General features: G+C 39.6%; 1 protein-coding gene and 1 long non-coding RNA gene across 2 annotated transcripts; one reads left to right on the forward strand and one right to left on the reverse strand.

Moving 5' to 3' along the window:
- The first annotated feature begins 8 nt into the window (after nucleotides 1-8).
- On the forward strand, nucleotides 9-27,334 carry LOC110066805 (MTRF1L release factor glutamine methyltransferase-like). The gene is made up of 10 exons (XM_089276435.1): nucleotides 9-516; nucleotides 2,793-2,878; nucleotides 3,688-3,781; nucleotides 4,543-4,668; nucleotides 5,244-5,308; nucleotides 6,151-6,194; nucleotides 7,217-7,322; nucleotides 7,524-7,619; nucleotides 14,333-14,443; nucleotides 25,531-27,334. Exons 1-10 carry the CDS (start codon nucleotides 256-258, stop codon nucleotides 25,646-25,648), a joined length of 1,107 nt encoding a protein of 368 aa, XP_089132561.1. The 5' UTR covers nucleotides 9-255; the 3' UTR covers nucleotides 25,649-27,334.
- Nucleotides 7,339-25,535, reverse strand: LOC110066810 (uncharacterized). The gene is made up of 3 exons (XR_002298628.2): nucleotides 23,761-25,535; nucleotides 14,277-14,364; nucleotides 7,339-7,400 (listed from the first exon to the last, which is right to left on the reverse strand). It is a non-coding gene; the product is annotated as an uncharacterized LOC110066810 (long non-coding RNA).
- Nucleotides 27,335-27,860: the final 526 nt, after the last annotated feature.

Genomic DNA, 27,860 nt, shown 5'->3' on the forward strand with positions numbered 1-27,860 from the left:
AGCAGCCTGGGAACGAATGTAAATCCAATATGGCGGCCCTCTTGAGAAAAACTCCTTCGTTCTCCGCGAAGAAACAAGCGTAAAAACCACAGAACCGACTAATTAACTTGGCTTATTTACCTTAAGCTAAGCTTTAATCAACTGTCAACACGCTTAAACTTATTGGTTTTCGTTTATGATCAAGTGAGGACCATCTTCCGGCTGAAGACATCAATTCAAATTTTTCGCGCGTTCCGATGAAAGCCTGTCAGCGAAATGATGTCTTTTAGACCAGCACTAGCTGCAATGTTGAGCCACCATCGTACTGGACTGGTAAAGGGCTACACCAGGGTACAAAAATGTAGCTTTTATGTGCATTTTCAACGTTCTAGAGCCAATGCCAAGAATCTAGACTCGCAGAATCTCAAACTCATCACAACCACGTGGGTACAACGTCTAAAGGAAGAGAGTGTACCCGAAGCGGAACTATCGGTGAATATCATCCTATATCATGTTCTTGGCAGAGACAGAGTGAGGGTATGTATGTGTCATGTACATGTTTAAAATGGAAGGAATATTGATTGAGGTGTGGGTACCCTGTGGGGGATTTTTTCCCCCAGGGATATAATCCTTCCTTTCTTCGGGATGAAGCAGTCTCTCCTAACAGGCTGATTTGTTGTGGGAAGGTACAACTGTATGTTTTGCAGGTTGCAGGTTGAAAAATAGTGAGTCTACTCACTTCGGTTAGCCTGAATATAATCAGTTAGTGTAAAACGCAGACTGCAGACAAATAGAGATGATGACTGCAGACTGCACATTCCAGGCTGCAGACTGGGGGTAAAAATGCAGACTACAGACTCCAGACTGCGGACTAGGGGTAAAATACAGTCCGAGGGTAAAATGCAGACTGCAGACTACAGACTTCTTAAGTATATATCGTGTTACTTCCATTATGTCCATTATCAAGTTTCTGTAACCATAAACAGGGTTATTCAGGCTAAATGCAGTAAAAGTCTGCATTCCAGTTAGCCAAAATATCACACCGGTTAGACTGAATATCACTACAGTTAGGCTGAATATCACTCGGGTTAGCCTAATGCTCCGGTTAGCCTGTTATGGTTAGCTCTCAATGATGGAAATGGTAACATGATTCAGTTAAAAAGTCTGAAGTCTGCAGGTTGCGTGTGCATTTTACCCCGGTCTGTGGCCTGCAGTCTGCATTTTACCCCTGGTGTGCAGTCTGCATGTGCATTTTACCCCCGGTCTGTGGCTTGCAGTCTGCATTTTACCCCTGGTCTGCTATCTGCATGTGCATTTTACCCCCGGTCTGTGGACTGCATGTGCACTTTACCCCCGGTCTGTGGTCTGCAGTCTGCATTTTACCCCCGGTCTGCTATCTGCATGTGCATTTTACCCCCGCTCTGCAGTCTGCAGTCTGCATTTTACACTGTCCAGAATATAATAGCACTCTTGGTTGGCCTAAACCAGCATAGGTTGCTTGTGGTTAGGCTTTATATTCAGGTTTTATTGGATTTCAACTTGAATAAACAGGTTGTTTCAATCTGCAACCTGCAACTTTCAAAATATACCTGCCAAGTGTTGGCTTGATCCCTCTGAAAGCTTTACTATCCTTCCATTCTCTTGTTGGCTCCTTTGAAAGAAAACAAAAAACAAGATTCCTGCTAGTCTTGTACATCTCAAAAACTTATCCATGACTAAGTGGGTGGAGGGGTCAGGTAATAAATGGAACTTTCCCCTTCCCCCCTCCTTAAGGAGCCCACCTTTGTAAGAGTCAATATAGATCTCATGTATGAACTAACCAAAAGCACATGTAGCAACCTACAATCTAATGCCCAGATCTCCCACTTTTCAGTGTCAGTCAGAGTGAGGTCTGGGTACAAGATTAAGTGACCCCGACCAATCCCCTGAACAACTTGGCCATAGCTAGTAACAGGCGAACTTAGGCACTTGCCTTGATAATGTAGGAGGCTATGCATAAAGAACAAAAATCAATATTTATACAAAAGAAGCATTTTTTTCTGCCTTGGTAAGAATTTTAGTCTAGCTACGGTGGTGCTGAAGGTAGTCATTCTTCAATAGAAACCATAGAATCCACTCAAGAAGAGGGTGCTTGTCGTACCTCTTAGGGACTAAAAAAAGCTGTTTTGGTTCCTCTTAGTGTGTTTAATCTCAGAAGGTCCACAGCGGGAGCTTTCTTTACAGGAGATATTTGACAATCAACTTTATGGGTAGAAGCAGGGTTCCTGGAGCAAGATATTCCAAGAAATTGTCTTAATTACTATTACAAATTATCAAAGTGTCAGTTTTTTGTGCTGTTTTAGAATTGGTACTTCTTAGGGATGAAACATCTTGGTACCCCTTAGGAATTCTTTTCAAAATTTCTGGTGAGCACTTCCATTCTTTTTATATGGGAATTCCCCCGGGGGAGAAAAACACTGCTTTGTCCTAAAAAATAACGAGGGTCATTATATTTGCAGCATTGAGTCGGAATCAACAAGGCAAATTTTGATGCTTAATTTGGAGCTTGAGCTCAAGGAGCTCAGTCAGTATTTTGAGTTATTTTGATCAAGTACCAAATCACCTTAAATTGGAGGAAATCTGAAAATAGTACTTTACTAAGATGGAGAAACACTGAAGAGATAATAACAAACCATAACAAAACAAGGATGGTAAAGAATGGAGAAGATTGACATGGATTGCAGACAACAAACTTGACAAATGTAGGCTAGTAAACTAGTAAAATGTGCAAACTGTGATGTAGCAGTCTGCTGTCTATTTCATTGATCAACCAGAATGGTGATGTGAAAGAAAATGAGCAGAATTTGACAAGGGAAGAAGCAAGACAAATCCATGAAATGTGCCTTCAGAAACTTCAAAGGTACTATATGAAATAATATTTTGTTACTCAAAGGTCTAAATCTGAAAAGTATGAACACTCAACAAATGCTTGTTCATGTTGCAATGACCAGTTGAATGATAGATCAAACCACAATGTATAAAATATCAATGATTAGTACTTTTAGCAAGATGTGATATAATTAATATTATATTTTGGGGTTTTGTCTGCCAGTAGGCCATGTTACTCTGGTTTCTATAGCATAAGCAACTGGAAGTATTCAGATCATTGGTACTTAAGGAATCCACAGTCAGTGTTGATTGATACCCTCGATCAATCTTCAATCAACACTTGATCAGTCTCTCGATCAACATCTCAATCAATACTCGGTTGACACTAGGTTGACACTCAATCAATCGAGTCAATCAAGTGTCAAACGATGTGTTGACAATCAATCAATCAAGTATTGATCAAGTGTCGATCGAGGGTCAATTGACGGTTGATTGAGGGTATCGATCAAGGGTATTGATCAACACTCAACCATGGATGCTTTTAGTACACATGATCTAAGTATTCTATCCCCCAGCTGGGATGTTGGTCCATTACAGGATATTAAAAAATGTAGCTTGCATAGCAAGTGTTCCCATGGATGCTCTTCACATAAAAATTGGGGCAAGAGCAAAAAATTGATGGAAAGAGAGGTGGTAGGGTGTGTGAGGTTCCTTTGCGTGGCCAAACTACAGAAAAAGCTCTTTGTTCATACATGTACAGAAATGCTTGCTATACAGGCTAGTAAAAATGATGCCTAACTTCTTGCCTATTCCAACTTTTTTTGGTGTTTTTTAAATCAGAGTTCCTGTACAGTACATTATTGGTGAATGGGATTTCAGGCATTTAACCTTGAAAATGAAAGCACCTGTGTTCATTCCAAGACCAGAGACTGAGGTATGCAAAGAAATAATTATAATTAATTATAATTATTGGTATATAATTATTAATTATAATTATTAATTATAATTAATGGTGTGGAAAATGGTAATAGTATATGACGAAAACCCTTATGCATGCTGACATCATTCTGGTAAATTTTACCATCACACCTTGCTTTGAAAATGCAAATTGTAAATTTCATTGTGAACAAATTCCCAAAGCAGCAAAAATGAAAAGAAAACATTCATGAAAGCAATGCAAAGGTCCCAGAGGTTTAAGAAAATTTCACACAACAAGGCTTTATCGTGAATTTTGAGTATGTGATGTAATCATGTATGCGACATATCAGTGTCACAGCCAAACCCGTGGATTCCAGGAAGTTAAATGGTGTCAGCCATTCTGGAACATGCTGAGTTTGTGACACATGGTTTTTGTCATTTTCCATGACTCACACCCACACAGCAGCATGGTGAGAACATAACTCTTGAAGAAGCAGAGTTTGGTTTTTAAACTGATCTTCTTCCCGTCCCAGATATTCTTGAGGGAGGCAAAAGCTTGCCCTACCCTTGAGAGCCCTGCATTAAGTCTCCATAGGTGGTCATTATTTTTATTATCAATAGGCAACACCTAGATAGTCACTGAGATTGTTAGTTTGCCAAAAAATAATTGTACTAATTACTCGTGATCTCACCTGTAAGATATAGCAGTTTGTATTGTTTTCATTGCTGAGTTAGGTTCAATCATTGTGACGATGATTTTGCATTTTTTGCACACAGGGACTGGTAGATTTAGTTGCTAGTCACCATGGCCTTGCTGATGATGAAGGTGACAAGTTTAATTTCTTGGAAGTAGGATGTGGAAGTGGAGCCATTTGTTTGTCGATACTGTCAGAATATCCTCAGGTAAACTGACACAGGAAAATATACACTTAAAAGTGTATATACCCTTTAAGAAGTAGAAACATTTCCTGTGTGTCAAGTTACAGAAACAGAAACACAAGTAGAAGTTTGGAAGAATCAGAAAACCCTGTGGGAACATGAGGAGCTTGTGTGGCACAAACGTTTAGGCTTCAGATACATTGTTAGGCTCAGTCTCCAGCTGGGGTGTGCTGGTGCACCCAGGAGAGGATCGTGTGTGCACTGAAACACTGGCAGCTGGAGCCTGAGCCTAATACACTGTATGAAGATCAACATAGGCTAGGCTACAATGCAATCTGCTCATGGACTGACTGACTAATAATTATTATTGACTGGCTAATAATTATTATTGATTTGCTAATAATTATTACTGACTGGTTAATAATTACTACTGACTGGTTAATAATTTTTACTGACTAGCTAATAATTATTGCTGACTAACTGGTAATTATTACTGACTGGCTAATAATATTATTCCTAGTAATAGTTATTATTGAATAAGTGACTAATAATATTATTATGTATAATTTCACGCTTTTATTAACTTTTTTCTTCCCCAGGCAACATGTGTAGTCATTGACAAGAACAAAGAAGCTGTTGGTCTAACAGGAGAAAATGCAAACAGGTGAGAGTGAGTAATGGCTGAAAATGACCTTTTTTACCGACTGCTCATAGAAGTGTCATCTATGAAAACCCAGTGGGCATAACAGGAAATGAAGACAGCCTGGGGAGTCATCATAATCCTTGTATCCCACGAACAGGCTCCTGCTGGAAGGGCCTGACTGCTGCTGGAATGGCCACGAAGGAACTGGCTGAGAGGGAAGTGGCCAAGGGGGGAATAGGTTGGGGGTTGGGGCGTATCTTTCTCTCTCTTCTATCCTCTTTCTTCCCGCTTTCTCATTCATCCCATCTTCGACTAGAAAGCCTGTTCACGGGCTATGTCCTTGTCTTGTTTGGGTGGAGAATTTGGCTGGTTGAGAAGGTCTGGTGGGGGTATTATCATGGTATAATGTAACAGATATATTCTGATCACATATTGGTCTAAAATAGGGTATGTTTTTGTACACTCTTGTCTAGAATTGTGCATGGCTTTTAGACGAAATTAATTTTCTTCAGTTAACATGGGAAATTAGTACTTCTCTGGCTGAATATGAAGACAAAATAAGTGCTTCTCAAATGTTTGTTCAGCAGAAGCGTGGGTGCTTGTGAAGCTTGATAAGCATGGGTGATTTCTGGGTGCTTGTCAATTTTGCTCAAACTTTCACATCAATTATCGGCCTTTGGCGTTTTGCAAGCTTCTTGGACTACGGAGGTGATCTTTCGGCTCATCACGCAGTCTTTCCTTGTTGGGAATGAGAGATTGCGTGACAAGCCAAAACAATATGCAGGCCTGGTGATGATAAATTGAGACTACTAATGTGTCTTAATATTGAATTTGTTTTCTTTTATTTTTTTTTTTATCTTCAGTTGCAATGTAAGAGACAGGATAACACTTCATCATGTCGACGTTCGTAAGTAACTTCATTTGCATTTATTTAGAGCAGTTTTCTAATCACTGTTTTTGAGACAAACCTTGCTATGCATAAGCAATGCAATGGACCAAGCAGATTTGGAGGCAAAAACATATAACAAGCTTCAAGCACTGCTTTGGTGTGGGGAAAAAAACACAGGTGTCAAACGCAGGAAAAAATCCAAGTGGCTTTTGATGCAAGAAAATTTGAACAATGATTTCAAGTGCGGAAAAACATGCAAACGTCCTCTACGCAGAAAAATATCCAATTTGCTTTAGTGCAAGAAAATTTATAAACGGTTGCTAGCGCAGAAAATCATGAACTGGCTTTGCGCACGGGGAAACGGGAAACCAGCTTCAAGCGCGCAGGAAAATATGCAAATGGTTTTAGTACGGGAAAAAATGAAAACGGCTTCAACTAGCTACAAGGGCGGGAAATGCAAAAAGGGCTTCAATGGTGTTAAACATGAAACTGGCCTCAAGTGCACGAAAACATGCAAATGGTTTGAAGGTCGGCACATGCTAGGGGAAATGTCGGGTGGATGTGGACCAGAGGGACAAGCCTCTTTGTGTGTACGCACAGGACGCATGTTGCAGGGACAGTCCGGAAGCTGTACGAAGTGGATATCGGTTCATCTCTATGTTGTAGCGGCGACAATATGCAAAAGCGGTGCACACAATGTGACATTGGAAATTGAGGTCATGTTGTCCCTGCTTCATGATGCACAAATTCAAACCAGCTGAATTCTATGCATCATGTTACGGAGACAAAAGTTTGTCCCCGCAATAGAACTTTTCTGCAAAAGGGGCTTGTCACTCAGGGAAAACTGTTGCTCCAACATCTCCATTCTTCATGTCCCTTCTTCATGTCCCTGCAATGTGTACCCTAGTGTGTGCTGGCCTTAGGAGTGTGTTTAACAGCATCCATACTTCAATAAGTGTAAGGGTTGTACTAGATTTATCAGTTATATTGAAGCTATTATCATTTCACTCATTTATTACTCTTTTCCTTCTGCACTTTAGGGTCTGTGCTGCCATTACTTGGCTCCACAAAGTTTGACGCTGTCATTAGTAATCCTCCATACATTCCTGAACAAGATGTGGCTCTCTTGGAGCCTGAAATTTTCAGGTAGATCTGAGTAAGTTGTAGCGATATCTTCATTTTGTCGCCTGTTGTATTAGGATAGTGTGCAGACCAGGTATCCCACTGTAAATGAACAAGTTCAAAAATTCAACAATGCAATGCAACGCAACGTAGCTCATTGCATCGTGCGGAAAACCTGCCTCTAACAGCAGAGCTCATAGAGCACTTTGCCACTTTTTTCGACAGACACGAAGATTCCCAAGCGTTCCATGGTGGAAGTGATGGACTGGAAGTAATCAAGGAAATTTTGCGTGTTTCTCCAAAAATTCTCAAACCTGATAGGTAGGTACAGGTCAAGTCTTGGTAGTTACCAGGCCAACTCTTTACTCCAGTTTCTCTGGCATAAAACATCTACGAGATATCGCGACTTACACTAAACCGAATGCTAGTCCCTTACAGGGTTGCCCCACCCCCTACCCGCTAACATTTGCTGCCTGAACAATTGGCCATTACCCATTAGAGCGATTTTCAACGAGTATCATAAAACCAAAACCAAAGCATTTACTCTGGCCAATCACAACTTAGAACCCAGACAATACAGTGAACCAATCAAAGCTCAAAGCAAATTCATGTACTCGACGCAAAGCGCAAGAAAACCTGTGCAAGTGAGTCACGATTGATTTGGTTTTTCTTCTAATTTGATGAAAATTTGACGTGAGCTTTTCAAGTCAATCACTTACCATAGTAATGTAAAACCAAAGCAAATGCTAACCACTTTGGACAATAAAGTGCAAACTGCTTCAATACTCCTGAGTGGAGAGAAGCTCTTTAAAAGTTGAGCGTCTTGCATAAGAGCACCACACGATAACTCCGGCTGGGGTAAAGTGGTGCTTTCTGTAGTTGCAGGGTATCTTGTACCTACAACCTAATGACTTCTCTATTAATCATAAAAATTATAATTTCCTCGATTGTGATTGGTTTAAAAAACTCCTATTTTCTACTAATTTACTTGCCAAGTTGTTATCGGACACTTTGTTATTGGACACTTTGTTATCAGACAGTTCATTAAACCAATCACATTCAAAGTTGTACTTTAAATCAACCAATCACATTCAAAGTTGTAGTTACTTGTGTGTGCACGCGCGCTTGCTTTTGTGTTTTTGGCGCCTAATTGCCGGTAGGAGGCGCGGTGGCCTTAGAATGTTTACATCTCCTTTGTAGGTATCTTAATGCAAATTTTCCCTTTCTTTCATAACTTGGCTATTCTTCTTTTCTCGGAAATTGTAATTTTTATGATTAATTGGTAATAAGACTTTGTGTCGTCCAATTCAGTCTGTAATCACACTCATGATAAACAAATCAGACTCCCGCTGTGCAGTCGTCCGATTTTGTTATCACTCGTATGATAACAGATTGAATTGGACTCCACTCAGTCCTATTACCATTACTTAGAGCGGTTTTCACAGGAAGGTCGAACGTAATTTGGTTTGGTTTTCCATTACTATGCTAAGCAATTGGTTTGGAAAACTCGTGCCATTTTGTCATCCAATCAGAAGTAAAACCAAACCAATTGTGACTCGCTGGCACACGTTTTCCCACGCTTTGTGTCGGCTGCATACATTTGCGTTGGTTTTTGATTGGTTCACTGGATTATCTGTGCCCTCTGTGACTGGCTAGAATGGTAACTTTGGTTTTGGTTTTACGACATTAAAACTGGAAACCTCTCTAAAGGCACTCCCCGTCTTAGGGACTGACAATTATTTTTTTGAGGGGGGTTATGGCAATTTCCCAAAAAAATTCCTTCACAGAAAACGTCTAAAAAAAAATACCCTAATATCCCAACCCCCTAATACCTTAATACCCTAATACAGTAATACCCTAATACCCTAAAACCCGGATAGCCCTAATACCCTAATACCCTACTACCCTGATACCATAATACCCTAACACCCTAACACCCTAACACCCTAACACCCTAACACCCTAACACCCTAACACCCTAATACCCTAATACCCTAATACCCTAGTACCCTAATACCCTAATACCCAAATACCCCATTACCCTAATACCCTGATACCTTAATACCCTAATGCCCTAATGCCCTAATACCCTCATGCCCTAATACCCTCATGCCCTAATACCCTCATACCCTGATACCCAAATACCCTAATACCCTAATACTTTAATACCCTAATACCCTGATACCTAATACTGTAATACCAAAATACCCTAATACCCTAACATCCTAATACCTAATACCCTAATACCCTGATACCCTACTACCCTAATACCCTAATACCCTGATACTCTAGATTTATAGTTTATTAAAAACTCTCTTGCAGTAAAACAACTGAATTAACGAGTACATTTTACAATCTTAAATTATCTAAAGTACAGTAATTTACAAATATAACAGTGGTACTATCAATTGAGTCACATAAAATATTTAAATGTAAAAAGACCTCTACTCTCTTTGTCGTGCAGGCCTGCATGTTTACAAGTATAACAGTGATACTATCAATTGAGTCACATAAAATATTTATATCTAATACCCCAATACCCTAATACCCTAACACCTTGATACACTAATAACGTAATACCAAAATTCCCTAATACCCTAACATCCTAATACCCTAATGCCCTGATACCCTAATACCCTAATACCCTAATACCCTGATACCCTGATACCCTGATACCCCAATACCCTAATACCCTAATGCCTTGATATCCTGATACCGTAATACCAAAATACCCTAACACCCCAACACCCTAATACCTAATACCCTAATAACCTGATACCCTAATACCCAAACACTATGACATCCTAATGCACCAATACCCGAATACCCGAATTCCTCAATACCCCAATACCCCAATATCTCAATTATATTACTCCTAATAACCTAATACCCTATAACCATATCACCCTAATATCTTAATACCCTAACACTGTGATACACTAATACCCTAGTGCCCTAATACCCTACTACCCTAATGTTCTGATACCCTGATACCCTAATACCCTAATACCCTGATACCCTAATACCCTAATACCCTAGTGCTTTATTAGCCTTATACCCTAATACCCTAACACCTTAGCACCCTAATACCCTAATACCCTAACACCTTAGCACCCTAATACCCTAATACCATAATACCATAATACCCTAATACCCTAATGCTCTAGTACCCTAATACCCTGATACCCTAATACAGTAGTGCTTTATTAGCCTTATACCCTAACACCTTAGCACCCTAATACCCTAATACCCTAATGCCTTGCTACCCTAATACTGCAATACCAAAATACCCTAACACCCTAATACCTAATACCCTAATAACCTGATACCCTAATACCCAAATACTATGACATCCTAATGCACCAATACCCGAATACCCGAATTCCTCAATACCCCAATACCCCAATATCTCAATTATATTACTCCTAATAACCTAATACCCTATAACCATATCACCCTAATACCTTAATACCCTAACACTGTGATACACTAATACCCTAGTGCCCTAATACCCTACTACCCTAATACCATAATACCTTAATGTTTTGATACCCCGATACCCTAATACCCTGATACCCTGATACCCTAATACCCTAATACCCTAATACCCTGATACCCTAATACCCTAATACCCTAATACCATAATACGTTAATGTTTTGATACCCTAATATCCTAATTTATTATATGGCTAGCTCAGTGAGCGGGCAAGATGAATCAAATCCTGCGCTGTGATTGGCTACCCGAGCGGGCAAGATGGAGCTATCTTGCCCACTCAGGACTACCCGCCGTGTCCCACAAGAAAAATTTCCCCGTAAGCCATATAATAAATCCTTTATTGACCAAGCTTATTCGGTCGAGATGGCTGGATATTGGCCTCATTCTTTTTTTGCGAGTTTATGGACCTCGACTCCGTCTCGGTCCATAAACACGCAAAAAAGGAACTTGGCCAATATCCTGCCATCTTGACCTCACACTTGGTCAATAACCCATACACCCTAATACCCTGATACCCTAATACCCTAATATCCTAATACCCTAATACCCTGATACCCTAATACCCTAATACTCTAATACCCTAATACCCTGATACCCTAATACCCTAATACCCTGACACCCTGATACCCTAATACCCTAATACCCTAATACCCTGATACCCTAATACCCTAATACCCTGACACCCTAATACCCTTATACCCTGATGCCCTAATACCCTGAGACAATAATACCCTGATACCCTAATGCCCTACTACTCCAATACCCTAACACCTTAACTACCCTAATACTGTAATACCCTAATACCCTAATACCCTGATACCCTAATACTCTAATACCCAAATTCCTTAATACCCCAATACCCAATATCCCAATTATATTACTCCTAATAACCTAATATATAGATTTAGGCCAGTCTAAAAGCGTAGCTCCTGGGCCGGGTTGTTCAAAGCCCGATTAAGCTAACCCAGAAAAAGGTAGAATTTTGATTTGAGTTTTGTAACTTTGTGGTGAGGTTTCTGTATATTGTTTGGCCTTCTGTTTTGAGTTTTAATAATCACCATATACACAAAACAAAACAGCAAAACACATTTGTATAGAAGAAAAGGTTATAATTCGATTAACTTTTAATCCTGGGTTAGCGTAAACTGGCTTCCGAGCAATCCTGCCCTGTTTCCAACAAGCTAACCCAATATGAGCCCGCGATCCAATCGAACCAGCGCTTGGTCAGCGGTCAACTTCAAGAAAACATGTTACCTCGAGGAGCTGTAAACCTGAGCCCGCGATATGGTCACGTGATACTGGTCAGCGGATACCTTGTATTGACAGCTGTCAATTGATCATAACATGGATGTCCAATATCAAGGAAGTACACGGTAAACCACGGCTGCATGTCTCTGTCAACCTATTATTTGGAGTATGGCCGCCATGTTGGGCAACTCCGCTGTCATCGTCGTCGTCGTGCGTACGCGCCCACGAGCAATACCGCTAGCCATGATAACCATGAGAAAATCAACTCATGGGTTTCCTTTTCTTTCTCATATGAGTATGGGGCTCCGCTTGGCGGCCCTTCGGGCCGCCGGAGCTCCGCTAATACCCTATAACCGTATCAGCCTAATACCCTAATATCCTAATACTGTAATACCCTAATACCCTAATACCCTGATACCCTAATACTCTAATACCCAAATTCCTTAATACCCCAATACCCAATATCCCAATTATATTACTCCTAATAACCTAATACCCTATAACCGTATCAGCCTAATACCCTAATATCCTAATACTGTAATACCCTAATACCCTAATACCCTGATACCCTAATACTCTAATACCCAAATTCCTTAATACCCCAATACCCAATATCCCAATTATATTACTCCTAATAACCTAATACCCTATAACCGTATCAGCCTAATACCCTAATATCCTAATACTGTAATACCCTAATACCCTAATACCCTGATACCCTAACACCCTAATACCCTAATACCCTGATACCCAAATACCCCAATACCTTAATACCTTAATACCCTAATGCCCTAATGCCCTAATACCTTGATACCCTGATACCCAAATACCCTAATACCCTAATACCCTAATACTTAAATACCCTAATACCCTGATAGCCTAACACCGTAATAACAAAATACCCTTATACCCTAACATCCTAATACCAAATACCCTAATACCCTGATACCTTACTACCCTAATACTCTGATACCCTGATACCCTAATACCCCAATACCCTGATACCCTGATACCCTAATACCCTGATACCCTGATACCCTAATACCCTGATACCCTGATACCGTAATACCCTAATACCCTGATACCCTAATACCCTAACACCTTAGTACCCTAATACCCTGATACCCTGATACCCCAACACCCCAATACCCAATATCCCAATTATATTACTCCTAATAACCTAAAACCCTATAACCGTATCAGCCTAATACCCTAATACCCTAATACTGTAATACCCTAATACCCTGATACCTTACTACCCTAATACTCTGATACCCTGATACCCTAATACCCCAATACCCTAATACCCTGATACCCTAATACCCTGATACCCTGATACCCTAATACCCTGATACCCTAATACCCTAACACCTTAGTACCCTAATACCCTGATACCCTGATACCCTAATACCCGAATACCCTAATACCCCAACACCCCAATACCCAATATCCCAATTATATTACTCCTAATAACCTAAAACCCTATAACCGTATCAGCCTAATACCCTAATACCCTAATACTGTAATACCCTAATACCCTGATACCCTAATACCCTAATACTGTAATACCCTAATACCCTAATACCCTGATACCCTAATACTCTAATACCCAAATTCCTTAATACCCCAATACCCAATATCCCAATTATATTACTCCTAATAACCTAATACCCTATAACCGTATCAGCCTAATACCCTAATATCCTAATACTGTAATACCCTAATACCCTAATACCCTGATACCCTAATACTCTAATACCCAAATTCCTTAATACCCCAATACCCAATATCCCAATTATATTACTCCTAATAACCTAATACCCTATAACCGTATCAGCCTAATACCCTAATATCCTAATACTGTAATACCCTAATACCCTGATACCCTGATACCCTAATACCCGAATACCCTAATACCCCAACACCCCAATACCCAATATCCCAATTATATTACTCCTAATAACCTAAAACCCTATAACCGTATCAGCCTAATACCCTAATACCCTAATACTGTAATACCCTAATACCCTGATACCCTAATACCCTAATACCCTAATACTCTAATACCCCACACCCACCCTCCCAACACCCACCCTCCCTAAAAAAAATAATGATTTGTCCCTTATAGGGCATGTATTTCCCCATCCACCCCATATAAGGAGATTTCCTCTTAGAGTATCCCTCCCTGCATCTGCTCCCTCCCCCCCCCCCCCCCCTCACCTTTTTGCACTCACCTAACCTGGTGCATTGGCCACGAGAGGACACTCAACTGTCTTCTTTTTCCTTTTAGTTCTGTGTGGTTAGAAGTGGACACTTCTCATCCTAAAATGATTGATCAATGGATTAATAGCCAGGACCTTGGTTTGAAGTATTCCGCAACTTTTCAAGACTTTGCACGGAGGTAAGCTAAAAGCGCACTATGCTAGCAACGGTCTGTAACTATTTAATGACAGAGCGCTTGTGTTAATCTTTGAAATGAAAACAAAGCTAATCTGGCCAATCACAACAGCGGAAAATAGGCAGCCAACCAATCAGAATTCGAAGCAAAGGCATGCGGTCTGCGCCAAGCGCGGGAAAACGTGTAAGCCTCTTAAGGCTCTGCCACTGATTGGTGGAAAAAATAATACGTGCTCTGATTGGCTACGGAAGATTGCGCGAGATTCGTTTTAACCAATCGCATGCAGAGCTTCAGCAAACGTACGAAAACAACTGCAAACTCAGAATTATCAATTTTGACTGAATGGAAAAGCGCTCTTTTCGGCATGAAAACAACAACAAGAAATTAAAGAGATAAAATGTAAATTGAACGAAAGCGTTGTCCGGCGTGCTAGAGTACGAGCAGATTTAGACTTGAATGGGATTTGAACTCATGGCCTTTGCCATATCTGTAGGTTTGACAGTAGACTTGCCACAAGCGACTTCTTGGAGAAAGTTTAGTGTGATAGTTTAGTTTGTACGGCACTGCGCCGGTATCACAGAGGTCAAAAATTACAACACCGTTGAGTTCAAGCCTCATTTTTTTTTTTTCAGATTTTATTTTCGCAACTGCCTAAGATGCGTACATAACTACGACGATCTCTTAAGCCCTTATCTTCAGTTCAAATAAATGATGTTTCATATATTTACATATATAAAGGAACTGCTTGTAAACTACCAGAATGTAGGCGTCTATTTTCTACCGAAATTGTTCCGGTTTGCCGAAATACAGCTGGTAATTTCAGTTCAACCGACAGACGTCGGTAAGACCGTTTCCTCGTCTCCCTCACAGCAGTGAAAAGAGCTTGAAAATATCTTTGTTAACAACTGAAAAAGCCATTAATTTCGTCGAGTAAGCCTTTTAAAAGCATTCGAAATTGCAAGTCACTTAAACACCTGCCCGAGGTTAGTCTGTATGAGTTGTGGTCAGCGGAACACTCATCTTTCGTTTCCAGCCTTCTCAGTTTTTGTGCTTCACTAACCGCTTTGGTCAAACTTGGTAAAGCATATCGATATCAGGGACGATAAATTTGAATTTTGATCTACCAATGTTACGATTAAAAACACCGACTCCGACTTTTTGCCTTTCTCGCTGGATTAATTTTCCTTTTTTTTTTTTTAAGTTAAAAAACAGTCATTTCTGTATCTCCACTGGGGGGTAATTAAAAATCTTCAAAGGAAAGAGTTAATATGAAATTCTAATTTAAAATACCGGCATTTTATGACAATGAGAGGGCACAATATGCTATCGCCCACGGCGCGACAAGAAACCTCGAGTACCTCATGTGACTAAGAACCTTAGCCTCCCGTTGTGAACCAGACTAACTGGCGCAGCTTAAGACAAGCTGTGTTTGCCGTCTGCAATCGTAGCAGTGGTTGCCAGGAAGTGGTAATATTTTTAGTCATTTAATGTGAAATTAAAAATTTATTAACCTATGCAAAAGGAAGGAAGTCTCTGGAAGGGCGTGAAAACGGTTTTCTTCCTGTTTTAAAGGCTTCCTGTTTCATCTCTGGAACATGTGTTTTCAATGTGTCAGCGAAAAAAGAAGGCATTTTAACTGCGGTTAATTAGACATTTTTTCTGGCGTTTTGTGGTCAGAAGTTTTACGCAAGGACTCACGTCTTGGAGGAGAAAAGATTGATATGATGCTATTTGAGTGTTTTTTTGTTGTTATTATTATTATTGAGTATGTTTAGTTGGATTGACACAGACCAACCCTAACCCTAAACACCTTGTCGGTTTTCAAATGTGGTGCCTTGTCGAGGTCTTTCGCGCCTCGCGAGTTTCCTCGCGAGCATCCCTCGAAAGTATCACTCGCGCGCAACCCTCTCGAGAACCGCTTACGTGCGTTAAAAAGATACACAGTAAAGGTGTTTTGACTACAGGGCTAGGGCGTGGAGAAAAGTAGGAAGAAATTATCCGGAAAGCTAAAATTATAGATTCCGCATTTTTTGTGTGAAAGGCTCACCTTACGTCAAACCGTGTCAAACGACAACCGTCGCGTACCGATGATAAAAAGCTTATTTCTTATTACAATATTCATTACGTTGTCAAGCGCAGAGGTGATGAGAATAGAGAAAATTGTCAGCTAGGAGATATCTTCTGGCTTTGATGTACTACCAAATTTTCCGCACCTACCACCAACGTTAAGAGAAAGGAATGCAATCAGTTGGTAGAATTAACAGGCAATCCAGTTGGTTATTAAGTGTGCTTGAGAATGAGTAGTGCGAACCCCGTATGACGAGCGTATTTCAGTGGAACCTATAACCTAACTCAGTATATAACCTAAGGCTCCGACCATGCTACGGCGGAGAAATTTGAAAACGCAGCTTTATTTCTACGGTTAGGCCTACCGTCCACGCTAATCCGTCACGAAAACGGAGCTTTTCCAAAACGCGCTTGAAACCGGAATTTGTAAACGCCGGCTTTTCGTTTTCAATTGGACGGAAAACATTTTGAAAATGGAGCTTTTCGAAAACGATGGCGTCACGATTATCACGTGATTTCCCTGACAGAGGTTAGTTCACGCACAAATCCAAAATGAGCAGTGATTGTTGCGTTTTCAAATTTCACCGGCGTAGTTTGGACCGTAAACATTTGGTACGATTTCGGAGTGAAACCTTCGTTTTCAAATTCCTCCGGCGTAGTGTGGACGGTAAACATTTGATGCGTTTTCAGAGTGAAACCTTCGTTTTCAAATTCCTTCGGCGTAGTGTGGACGGTAAACATTTGATGTGTTCTCAGAGTGAAACCTTCGTTTTCAAATTCCTCCGGTGTAGGGTAGGTGGGGCCGAACATACAGGTCCGTTATTAATGGATCCGTCTCTAGCACGTTTCTTTTGCATGTTTTTCCTTTTAGTAGAAACCAAGCTCAAAGAGATAACTTATTTACAAGAAACCTCTCGGTAATGGTTAGAGTTTGTAGAGTAGTGCTCGTTAGATAACAAGAACCCTTGCTCTGGCCATGATGGAGTTAGGATAGCTATCAGTTGAGGGTGCGGATGGAAATAGTTTTACAGTAGAATTCCTTCCTTTGTAAAGGAAGCCATTAGCCCTGTCACTGGTTAATTGAGCTGTTTGTTCAAAGTTTTAATAGAAACGAGGAAATATTTTGTCAATCAATGGAAGAAAAACGTTGTGAACAGTGAAACTAAATAATAATAATAATAAAAAAAAACTTCTGTACAAACTGCATTACTTCCAAGATTATCCAATTTGAAGTGTTCATGAATAGCTTTCATTTTGTGTGATTTGTTGAAATTCAGAATGAAGTTACATTCAAAATACGATTTCGTGACTTTCTTCAGTTAGAATCATTTGTCAATTGCAGGCCGAGATTTTGTCACATTACCCGAAAGTGAAGACTGCGTGACTCGTGACGCCCCAAGCCCTTGTATAGCGTTACCAAAGCGCCAGGACTGCTAATGAAATCAAATGGTACAGAGAAGAACTTGGCCCAGCTATCTTTGGAAAATGAACAGTTATCATACAGATTGGAGTGTGTGATCCCAAAACCCCATGTGATGGATTCTGACCTGTGTCTTCTTAAGAACAGGTAAAAATCAAACACGATTTACAAGCGCTCAGATCAGAGGAAATAATCGCGTTTAATCTTTATCCATAGTGCAATAATCACGAGATTAGCGTTTGTTAGAGTTATTTAAGCTGCCGTCAGAATGATTTATTGTGGGGGTTGCGATATCACTCATTAAATAATGAACAACCTTAATGCGGGTTGCAGTGGAATATGGGGCGAGGGGTAAACGGGAAGAATGGGGGGGAATAAGGTGGGAGTAAAGGTTCCGGCTTACACTACAGCAAGGCGCGCTACAGTTTCAGTCGAGAAGGAAAGTTGAAAAGGAAACAGATTGTCGTGTTTGGGTTGGAGGTTAGATAGCCAAACAGTAAGAAAAGCCTGAGTTTTTTTACGGTAATGTTAACAAAAATACACCGTAAACTACTGATACTTGTGTCAGGTCATTACGCGCAAGCTTGTGATCACAGGCTCGTGCAGTATTGTAGAAATAAAACGTAATTCCACTTCTGCAACTTTGTGTGTAATGTTACGCGAAGCATTTTCAGTGGAAACAGAATTCGTTGTGCGCAAGATAGAATTTAACTGTTGCGAGTTGTCATCGGGTGTATTGAGTTAAGGTACCTTTGTCCGTACAGCTTTTTAGGAGGTCTAAAGGAACACAGTCGAACCTCCACTAACAGCCACCTCTCTTCAACGGCCTTTTTTTTCTGTCTCGGCGGACGGTCCAGACATTCAAACCGATTTGAACCTCTTTACAACGGCCACCACTACACAACGGGAACAGCCACTAACGCGCGTCTCAACTGCTCGACAACGGCCAGTTTATCAGCAACTTACCCACTGTGTACACAAAACCCCATGTCTCATTGTAAAGTGTCACAAAACTTGATTCATACTGCGCGTCGTTGGTCTCTGTTTCTGTTTGGTTTGCGTTTTATTGATATATTTTGATTGTGTTACATATTTATAGATGCATATATCTTCTGCAATGCGCATTTTTTAAAACAAATGTTGCATCCCCGAAGGAGCAGATGTCATATTACATCCCTACCTCCCCATAGCCGCCACCTCTCTCTCTCTGACAACGGCCACTTTCCTCTGTCTCCAAGGCGGCCGTTGTGGAGAGATCCGAGGAGGTTCGACTGTATTCGAAGAACCTTTTGAACCACTGTTTGAGCAAGTTGTCTTTAAATTCCCGCAAACTCATTCGTAGCTGAAAATCATTGAAAACAGTGAATAGTCAAGGCACGTAAGCTTCAAGGGAACGTCTTTAATAATATCAGCCAGTGGAGCTCTCATTTTTCTGGGAGTCACCATTCTGTTGTATTTTGACTTTATGACTTCTCACGAATATCCCAAATACAAATACTTAGCTGAATACGCACTTTTTGTAGTCTATGATATTTTCTGTTAGTTTTAACAAAGTTTCAGTTCTTTATTATCGTTACTTTACAGCCATTGTTCCGACAGTTAGTGTGGTTTCCTATTGATTTCTGTGAATATAGGGTTACAGTGGCCTACAGTTCAAATGATCATTGACTTCATGACAGTAATATCTAGTTGACGAGTTTCGGTATTCTCATAACTATTGTACTTGACAGTGTGTTGATATGGTCAGGAGAAATGTTATTTTGATCTCTCTTGAAAATTAGAAGTATAAATTGTGAAATTCTGATTATTTATGCTTTACTTGAGGGTTCAACATATTTAGGCTTTTTCCATCCCGCATCCCGTCACCTTTTTTGCCTCAATCAAGCCATCTCGCCCCGGTCAGAATATTTTTCTCGATCCCTCCTACTTAGAGTGATTTCCCGTTTTTCATTCCACATCCCGCCATCAATTTTAAGACTATCCCGTATCCCGCCTGTCAAAATGTCCAAATCCCTTTCCCTCTAAAATATTTTTATGCCGCATCCCGCCATTGAAAGTCCTGTCATCCCGTATCCCGCCTTCATTTTTACTCATCCCGTTTCCCGCCAAATCTATGTTGGGCGCGGGCCTTCGAACTTGTTCCGATGTGCTGCGGGACGGGATTGGAAGGATGGGGGAGGGAAGGGATGGGACAGATGCTGTTATTGCTACAAAAATGCATTCCAGATAAGATGATTTGTCAAGTAGATGACCTGCAGTCTTGTTATTACACAGTAACCTTTCTACTGATCAATGACAAGTCTATGTCGTATTCCCGCAAAGAAAGTCCAGACAACAGCGTTACTGTCGACAATATGACCGCTTCCCTGCCGGTTGCGTACGACTGGCGTCCGGAGTTTGGATTGAAACCAGCAGGTTACAAGAGAGTAGGAATAAATGAGACAGGATTTTTCGAAGGCTGACCCTTTTGAGCACGGCATCTAACGCATTTAGCTTATTTAAGTTTGAAATGTCTTATGTTACGCTGATGGGCCAAGAATGCGAATGACGTTTGTAGCTGAAAGCTTGTAATTGCGCAGCAAAAACGGAAGACCTGAGAAAAGAAGGGCTATAAATTGCGCCTAAAATGTACGCCAAATCTTTTCACGTTGTCCAAAGCTCACAACGAATGCAAACACGTTCTTTACAAATAAATTTTTTCCGGCTGCTAGGAAGGAATGATATATTGGCACTGCAGCGCACAAGTTGGTTTCATGGAAGCTAAACTCAGCAGTAATTGTTGATTCAACGCACCACGATCTCTTACTGATGTTATTTTATACAGCAGAAGTCATTAATAAGAGGTATGTGATCTCCGCAAACGCTCAGTCGATACATGACTGCTTATCACAGTGCCTTGCAAACTTATTCCTACCTACGGAGTGATTATCATAAACTTTGAAGTCCGTTCTAATATTTTTACGAGTTCAGTTCAAGTGGCGCAGATACAGCTCAACGATTGTGAGATTCTTGGAAATTTGTCCGCCTCCAAACGGTTGTGAGGGGCGCCAGAGATTTTGCTATTTTGTTACTGAGTAACGTGTATTAAGACTCTTGCCATTATAAAATCAACATAGAGCGAGTTTCATTAAGCCTTGTTGCTGTTTTATTAAGGTCAGCTCGGTTATCATGTCGCAAATTTCAACGTACTTTCTCATTTTGCTTGCAAGAGTTACTTTCACGAAGCAAAACGCCAAAAAAACACCTTGAATCTTTTGAATATATGCGCCTGAAATGCAAGAAATACAGCGATAAAAAAATGTGAATGCTTCAACCACTTCATTCAAGATGACTTCAGATCAAAGCATAGCCGTGAAGCATTGAAATATCCAACTTGTTTCTCGGAAGCAATATCAGTTTTATTCACGTTTTGTAATCAAGGAACAATCAGACTTTAGTTACCTTCGAACAATGAACAGCTCTTGGAAGAATAACTCTGTGGTATTAGACCGATATGTTTTCAGATTTATATTTAGTCTACATACCGTTCTTCACATTGCTTTGTCCTAGCGATTGAGTTAAATGGAAAAAGTGTTATATTCTAGGTAGATTTATCTTTTAGCCTGTCGTCAGTAAATCGCCAAAAGGAAGTTTTAGCTATGCTCTAAAGCTTCCGTAATTGCGTGTTCGTGGTTTTGCTATTGCGTAACAATATGGGCAAATGTTTCGCGGACTAGCCCATAAAACCAGGCATCCATGAATTTATTAGTGATTGTTTGTGTTATTTGCGCAATATGTTTTTTGATTATTTCGTTGCAAATCCGTGAAATAAATTAAATACAATTTGTTTGAAAGTCTTTGAAGCACAAAGAGCGATTTGTCCTGGCTCTCGAGAAGTTATTCGTGCAAAAACCCACGCTGCACTTAGGTCTTGTCCGCCATTTGTGGGTTCTGAGCAAGAGGTCTGTCAATCTTACAGAAATGCGCTACAAGGTTTATTGCCCGTTAATGCATGTAAAACGTGATTGAGGGAACGAAGCCAGCACTTTGGATGAAAACTATCTTCCTCTCCTATATAAAGGAAGAGCTTTTAAAGGGAGGGAAGGAAATGAAAGCCATACAGGAAGAATATTAAAAAATTCTCGATTAATTAAGCGCTGAAAACCTTTACGATCTAGAATTGATATGGCTTACTAAAATTGTATCTTCCAGATACAACTCCCAAGCAAAACAAAATGCCTCAAAGATTGCTTTTGCCAGCTGATCCCTGTAAAATCTGTGGGTGGAGGGCGGAACAGAGTGGAATCGGTCGAGGTAATAGGTAAAGATTGCAGAACGATAGTTTTGCAGAAAAGCCCGTTTTTTACATCATGGGAAGTAAAAACAATAAGGACACAACAAGAACAGAAAATGATAAGGTTTTGTTTTTGTTTCATCGAAAACATCTCCAAATTTTAATCTTTTATCCAACGCATTGAATTTACATGTCTCCATTACGACGAACTATAAATGCATTAGTTACGATGTTTGGCAATGTAAAATTTGTGAGACACTACTTACTATTGTTCTAATCCTGTGAGTTCGTATTTTCGAAATAGAAGTTTTATATAAGTTTATCGAGTATGAATTAATTTTTGTGGTCAGAATACTTCTTTAAGTGTTTTTCAAAATTAAAATAGTGGTTTAAATAGCAAACGTGGGATATAAAACTATATTGCTTGATTGTAATCTTGCGTAGCTTTCTCCCATGCAATATTCAACAATAACATTTAAACATGCATACATTTAATCTTTTATTGCTGCATTTACTTGGCTAGCATTTATCACGTTGCATGCGAGGCGTTTAAACTGTTTCAGTTTATCAGTGACGTGAGGAAAAAAGTGTATGCATTGCACGGATAAATTATATTTCAAGTTACTCTGAAAAGGTCTTTGTAGTGGCAATTGAGTTCGAGAGCTGCACAAAGATGGATTCAAGTGTAAAATTTACTGTATTTTACAGTGTAGTTTAAATGAATAAGGATAACGTATGTTGAATATAATGTCTTCAATTCAGTTGCCAGAACGACAAGCGTTAGATTAAACTCTGAACTATAGCACACACTACTTCTTAATCTACATTAACTTTAAGATGTAGTAAAGACAAATTTTATTTAACTCTTATCACATCATTCTCAGTTTTTAAGGCAAATGCCATATTTCATGTGTTGTGTATTTTACAGTAAGACAAATGTGTATTTTACCGCAAAGTAAAAATGCAAGAGGTTTTCAGCTCTCGTGCAACAAAAGTGCAAATCTTCTTGTGTCGTTTTCTTCAAAATTTAATTTTAAAATCATTTTGCTCCTAAATGTCCATGGTAAAAATCTGAGGGTTAATTTTCCAAACTTTATGCTTGAAAATATCAGCTTGGGTAATGAAAATTTTTAAGGAAAATCACATGAAAGTACTTTTCAATACTGTTGACTTGCATGGTCATATACTGAAGTTTCTGCTATCGAGATCTTCATCAATAGACGTACAAAGTTAGGGTCACCTCGTACAGGGTAATAAAAAGGTACCACATGAAAATACTACTAAATAGCTTTCATTTGAATGGCCACACAGCAGGGTTTCATCCATAGACTTAAAAGTCAGGACCATCTTGAAAAAACATAATGAACAGTACCACATGAAAGTAATACTCAACAGCTTTTATTTGAATGGTCACACACTAGAGTTTTATTCACAGAATTTAATGTTAGAACCACCTTGTACAGCACAACAGACAGTACTACACGAAACAACTGCACAATAGCTTTCCTTTGGATGGTCACACACTAGGGTTTCATCCACAAACTTGAAAATTAAACTTACCTTGACATGACTCGAATTTGTCGTATCAGCAAAGTGATGACAGATGCGTGTGTTGTGTGTAATTTAGGCTTTGGGATGATCTCTCTGAGTCTGGTCAAGGCGCTTTTTTGGGGGCCGGAGCATGCAAAGTTAAACACAAGTTCTTCCAGTCTTCTTTTTGTCTTTTAGGAGAAAGAAAAACGGGTTTTTTTACGGTGAATTATCAGTGACAATACTTCAGTAAGCCTTCAACGTATGCAGGTTATGTCGTAATCCGGCTTAACTCTGACTAGTAACGAACGAACTTAACTCTCGGCCTTTTAAAAGATTGTTAACTGTATGTTTTTGCTTAAGATTATATTAATGTCTAACGTGGTTAGAAAAATTCTGGAAAATGCTCACTAAAGTTGAGACTCGCTGAGAATTATAAACTGTTTAGTTTGCTTCAATAAGTGGTCTGTGCTCTTAATTTGTTGTGCTTTATAATCTTTGTAAGAGAGTTAAATATCGTAACATTTTGAGAGTTTTTTTTCATTTGAAACTAAAAGGAAACTAATTTTACCTGATTTCTTTCACTTTCCAACATTTTTTCTCAGAAAAGGGGAAGCGGTTCACCAAAAACACTTTGAATTCGAAACTATTTTTGGTCTAACTAAGGTTAACATGGGTTCTATTTCAGGAAGAATTATTTTCCTCGCGCCATACAAAAATCCAGGTCAACTGCATTACTTGGCCTTATCACAGAAAGGAATTTTGAATCCGTTATTGTTTTCGAATTCTTCGCTATTTTTGTCACAAAGGTTAAACTATCTGCTTTTAATCGGAACAATGGTTTTAGTGCGTTCTGTGATGTGAAGTTAACATGATGTTCTTTTAGGGCGATTTAGTAGCTTTCTTTACCTCACGCCCTTAACAGATTTAACATGAAAATGTATTGCTTTGGCTGCCAAAAAGGCAGACTTCATTCGCCAAGAATATTGTGTCCATTTATGTAATGTTTAGTTTCTGACCACATGTAGTCCGGCAATAAACACAGTGTCTTTTGTTAGGTTGATTTTTGTTTGTTTGCATTTATACGTACTTCGTAAACGTAAGAAAAATCCGAGAAGAACGTATAAATATACAAAGGAAAAGCAGTCTTTTTAATTTCATAAGTAACATCTATTTGTATTTCTCTTTTCAATGCCAAGACGTTTACAGTATTGGAAGATTAAAAGAAATCACATTACAAGAAAATCCTGCTACATTCACCCAAAAGGAACCCATTTGTATGTTACAGTGTTCATTGCAAATGTCATCTTTTAATGGACAACACGTCCCTTATGATTCGAAGAAAACCTTAGTTCACTAGTTCATAGCCAACTGAAAAAAAAAAAAACATTAACTCCAAGTAAGAGATATTTCATTCCATTTTCATGTCATAGGTAACTTTGAATTGAACATTTATTTTTTCATGATTTATAAGATAGAAAGAGAGGAACCCATTGTACTGTAAGAAGCCAACTTAATACAGTCAGAAATAAACCACATTTCATGATATAATGTACACTCGATGTTCATTTCTCTTTCGAATGGCATCGTGTATTGTTTTATTGCCAGAGAAACCAACGCTTTAAGAAACCAAATAAACTCATCAAAAAGAGAACCCATTTGTGTGTTCAGCGGGAAAAATCATTCCTCGTGTATTTGGGAAATAAAACCACACTGCAAGAAGGACAACTAAATATCATGAAGAGAGTGGAAGCCCGTTGTGTCCAACTAGCAAAATTCACTGTTCATTTTTCCTTGTAGAGCGAGGTACACCATTCAGCAAAGGAACCAATCCCACTTGCAAGAAGGGACACTAAATACAATGAAAAAAGACAAAGCCATTTGTATGTCCCATGTTGGTAAAAATCACTGTAAGTGATTTCTTTAAAGAGGAAGGTACATCATTCAGCAAAGAAACCCATCCCACTTGCAAGAAAGCCAGCTAAATGCAGTAAAAAGGGTAGGAGCCGTTGGTATTTCACATTGGCAACATTCGCTGTTAAATTGTTTCTTTGAAGAAGATGGTGCGCTATTACGAAACTGAGAAATCTATCCCATGTGCAAGAAAGCCAGCTAAATGCAGTAACAAGAGTAGAAGGCATTCGTGTGTCATTGATTACATTCGATGTTAATTGTTCTGTGAAGAAGATGGCGTACTATTTAGAAATTGGGAAACCCATCGAACGTACAAGAAAGCCAGCTGAATGCAATGAAAGAGAAGAAGCCATTCGTGTGTCATATTGGTTACATTCGCTGTTAATTGTTTCTTTGAAAGATGGTGTACTATTTAGAAACCCGGAAACCCAGTCAACGTGCAAGAAAGCCAGCTAAATGTAATGAAAAGATTAGAAGCCATTCGTGTGTCATACTGGTAACATTCGCTGTTAAAGAAGAAGAAAAAAAGGTGCAGGGTTTAAAAAAGAAACCCATTCCGTGTTCAAGAAAGCCAGCTGAATGCAGGGAAAGAGAAGTGCTCAGTATGTTGTAGTCTATATCCGTTATAACAGAGTTACTTTTTCAGTGACAACGCACATATAGCAATTGAGAAAGCATCTATGTCGTAGGTTTCTCACTACGTGGTGTATTACTCGTTTAAACAACAACACACAGTGGAGTCCCGATTTTTCTAACCCTGGAGTTTTCGAACCTCCTGATAATTCGAACCAAAAGTCGTTCCCCTCCCCTCAGTCGAACACTGCGATTCTACGCCCAATTTCTCGAACTATGCGATGTTTCAAACCAATTTTCGTTCCCCACGGAAGTTCAAAAAATTGGGAATCCCTTTATATCGCTCAAAACCCGCACCAAAAAGCCAATTCAATGTAGTGAAAAGGAAATAAGCCATTTATATGTCGCAGGAAAAGTACATTGTCTCACGAAATAGACAGCACAAAGGTACTTCTCTCGTTTGTCGTCTCTACTCACTGAAATCACCCTGCTAGATAAGAGTAACTTTTGTCTAAAGATGTCTAATGGCCCAGACAAATTCTACGAAGGGAATTGTTTTCCAACGGAGTTCTCAGTACCTACACTCAGTTACTCCTGTTCTCCATGGTTGACATGGTTTCAGAGACTGACCTCCAAGAATTTTCCAACCCACAGTCATGCAACATTGTTGGAGCACTGAGGAACACTCAGCGAAATCAAACAGTTGTGAACGTGACTTTTTTGACAAACCGTCACAAAGAGCTAACAACATTCCTAGTCTTGTTTCGCAATTCACTGACAGCAGTTTCAACAAGGGCAAGCGGGCTGTATGCCGTGGGAAGAGCGCGTAAAGAATTTTAAGAAAATTTCGCAAGAAAGCATTCCAGCTCGTCGATGTGACAATTCAGCTGCCACAATCCACTTCAACATTTCAAAATCTAGTTGGCATTGACGTATTCTCCCACTGTGGAGGCTGGCGAAGATTTTAAAAGGAAAATCCTGGAATTAAATCGCTCTTCCACTGAGATTAAGACATTAACCCTGTACAACTCTAGAGCCCCTAATATCTGTATCACCTTCCAGAGGCTGTGTTCTCGGCCAACACTTTGAAGGCCCATTAAAACCGGCATGAACTGCAGCTTCGTAGTTTGTACTCTCTTATAAGCAATCCACTTGTATCACTGCAATGTAGTTTTGCTTACAGTGGTACAATTACAATCTTTTAGTACTCGGCAGTCCTAAAGATGTACATGAAACATGTTCCGCTCTACTGGCAGTAGTCCAACATTGTTTGCTACTTAATATGGGCAGTGAGTTTCGGGATGTACGTAAATTTGCGGGTTAAGAACGCTAAGAATTTTGCATCGGAGGCAAAAACGTCATCGAGGTTGAACTTTGCGAGACACTTTAAACAAATCTTAAGCTTTCGGCACTGGTGAAAAGATTATTTACTGCCTCGCGACCGAACTAAAAAATGGATGCATTACTGAGGTTTGCTCAGTTGTAAAAAAAAGTTACAAGGTTCAAGATTTTGTGTTGATTCCGGAAAAGCGGCGGTGTTCTTACTTCCGAATCCTGCAGCTTCAGACTGTCAACAGCATTATTTTCCGTATAAGTGTGTTTGCTTATAAGTTGTTAATTTGTTGTGTTATAGTTAGCTCTGC

This window comes from Orbicella faveolata, unplaced genomic scaffold (assembly GCF_042242905.1).
Source record: "Orbicella faveolata isolate gen_17 unplaced genomic scaffold, um_ofav_v1 contig_4, whole genome shotgun sequence".
NCBI lineage: Eukaryota > Metazoa > Cnidaria > Anthozoa > Scleractinia > Merulinidae > Orbicella > Orbicella faveolata.

Excerpts from the sequence above, each read along its gene's own strand:
- LOC110066805 (XM_089276435.1), top strand. The coding sequence starts at position 256 with ATGATGTCTTTTAGACCAGCACTAGCTGCAATGTTGAGCCACCATCGT. Across the intron at positions 4,669-5,243 it reads TACTGTCAGAATATCCTCAG|GCAACATGTGTAGTCATTGA; the intron begins GTAAACTGACAC and ends TTTCTTCCCCAG. Across the intron at positions 5,309-6,150 it reads ACAGGAGAAAATGCAAACAG|TTGCAATGTAAGAGACAGGA; the intron begins GTGAGAGTGAGT and ends TTTTATCTTCAG.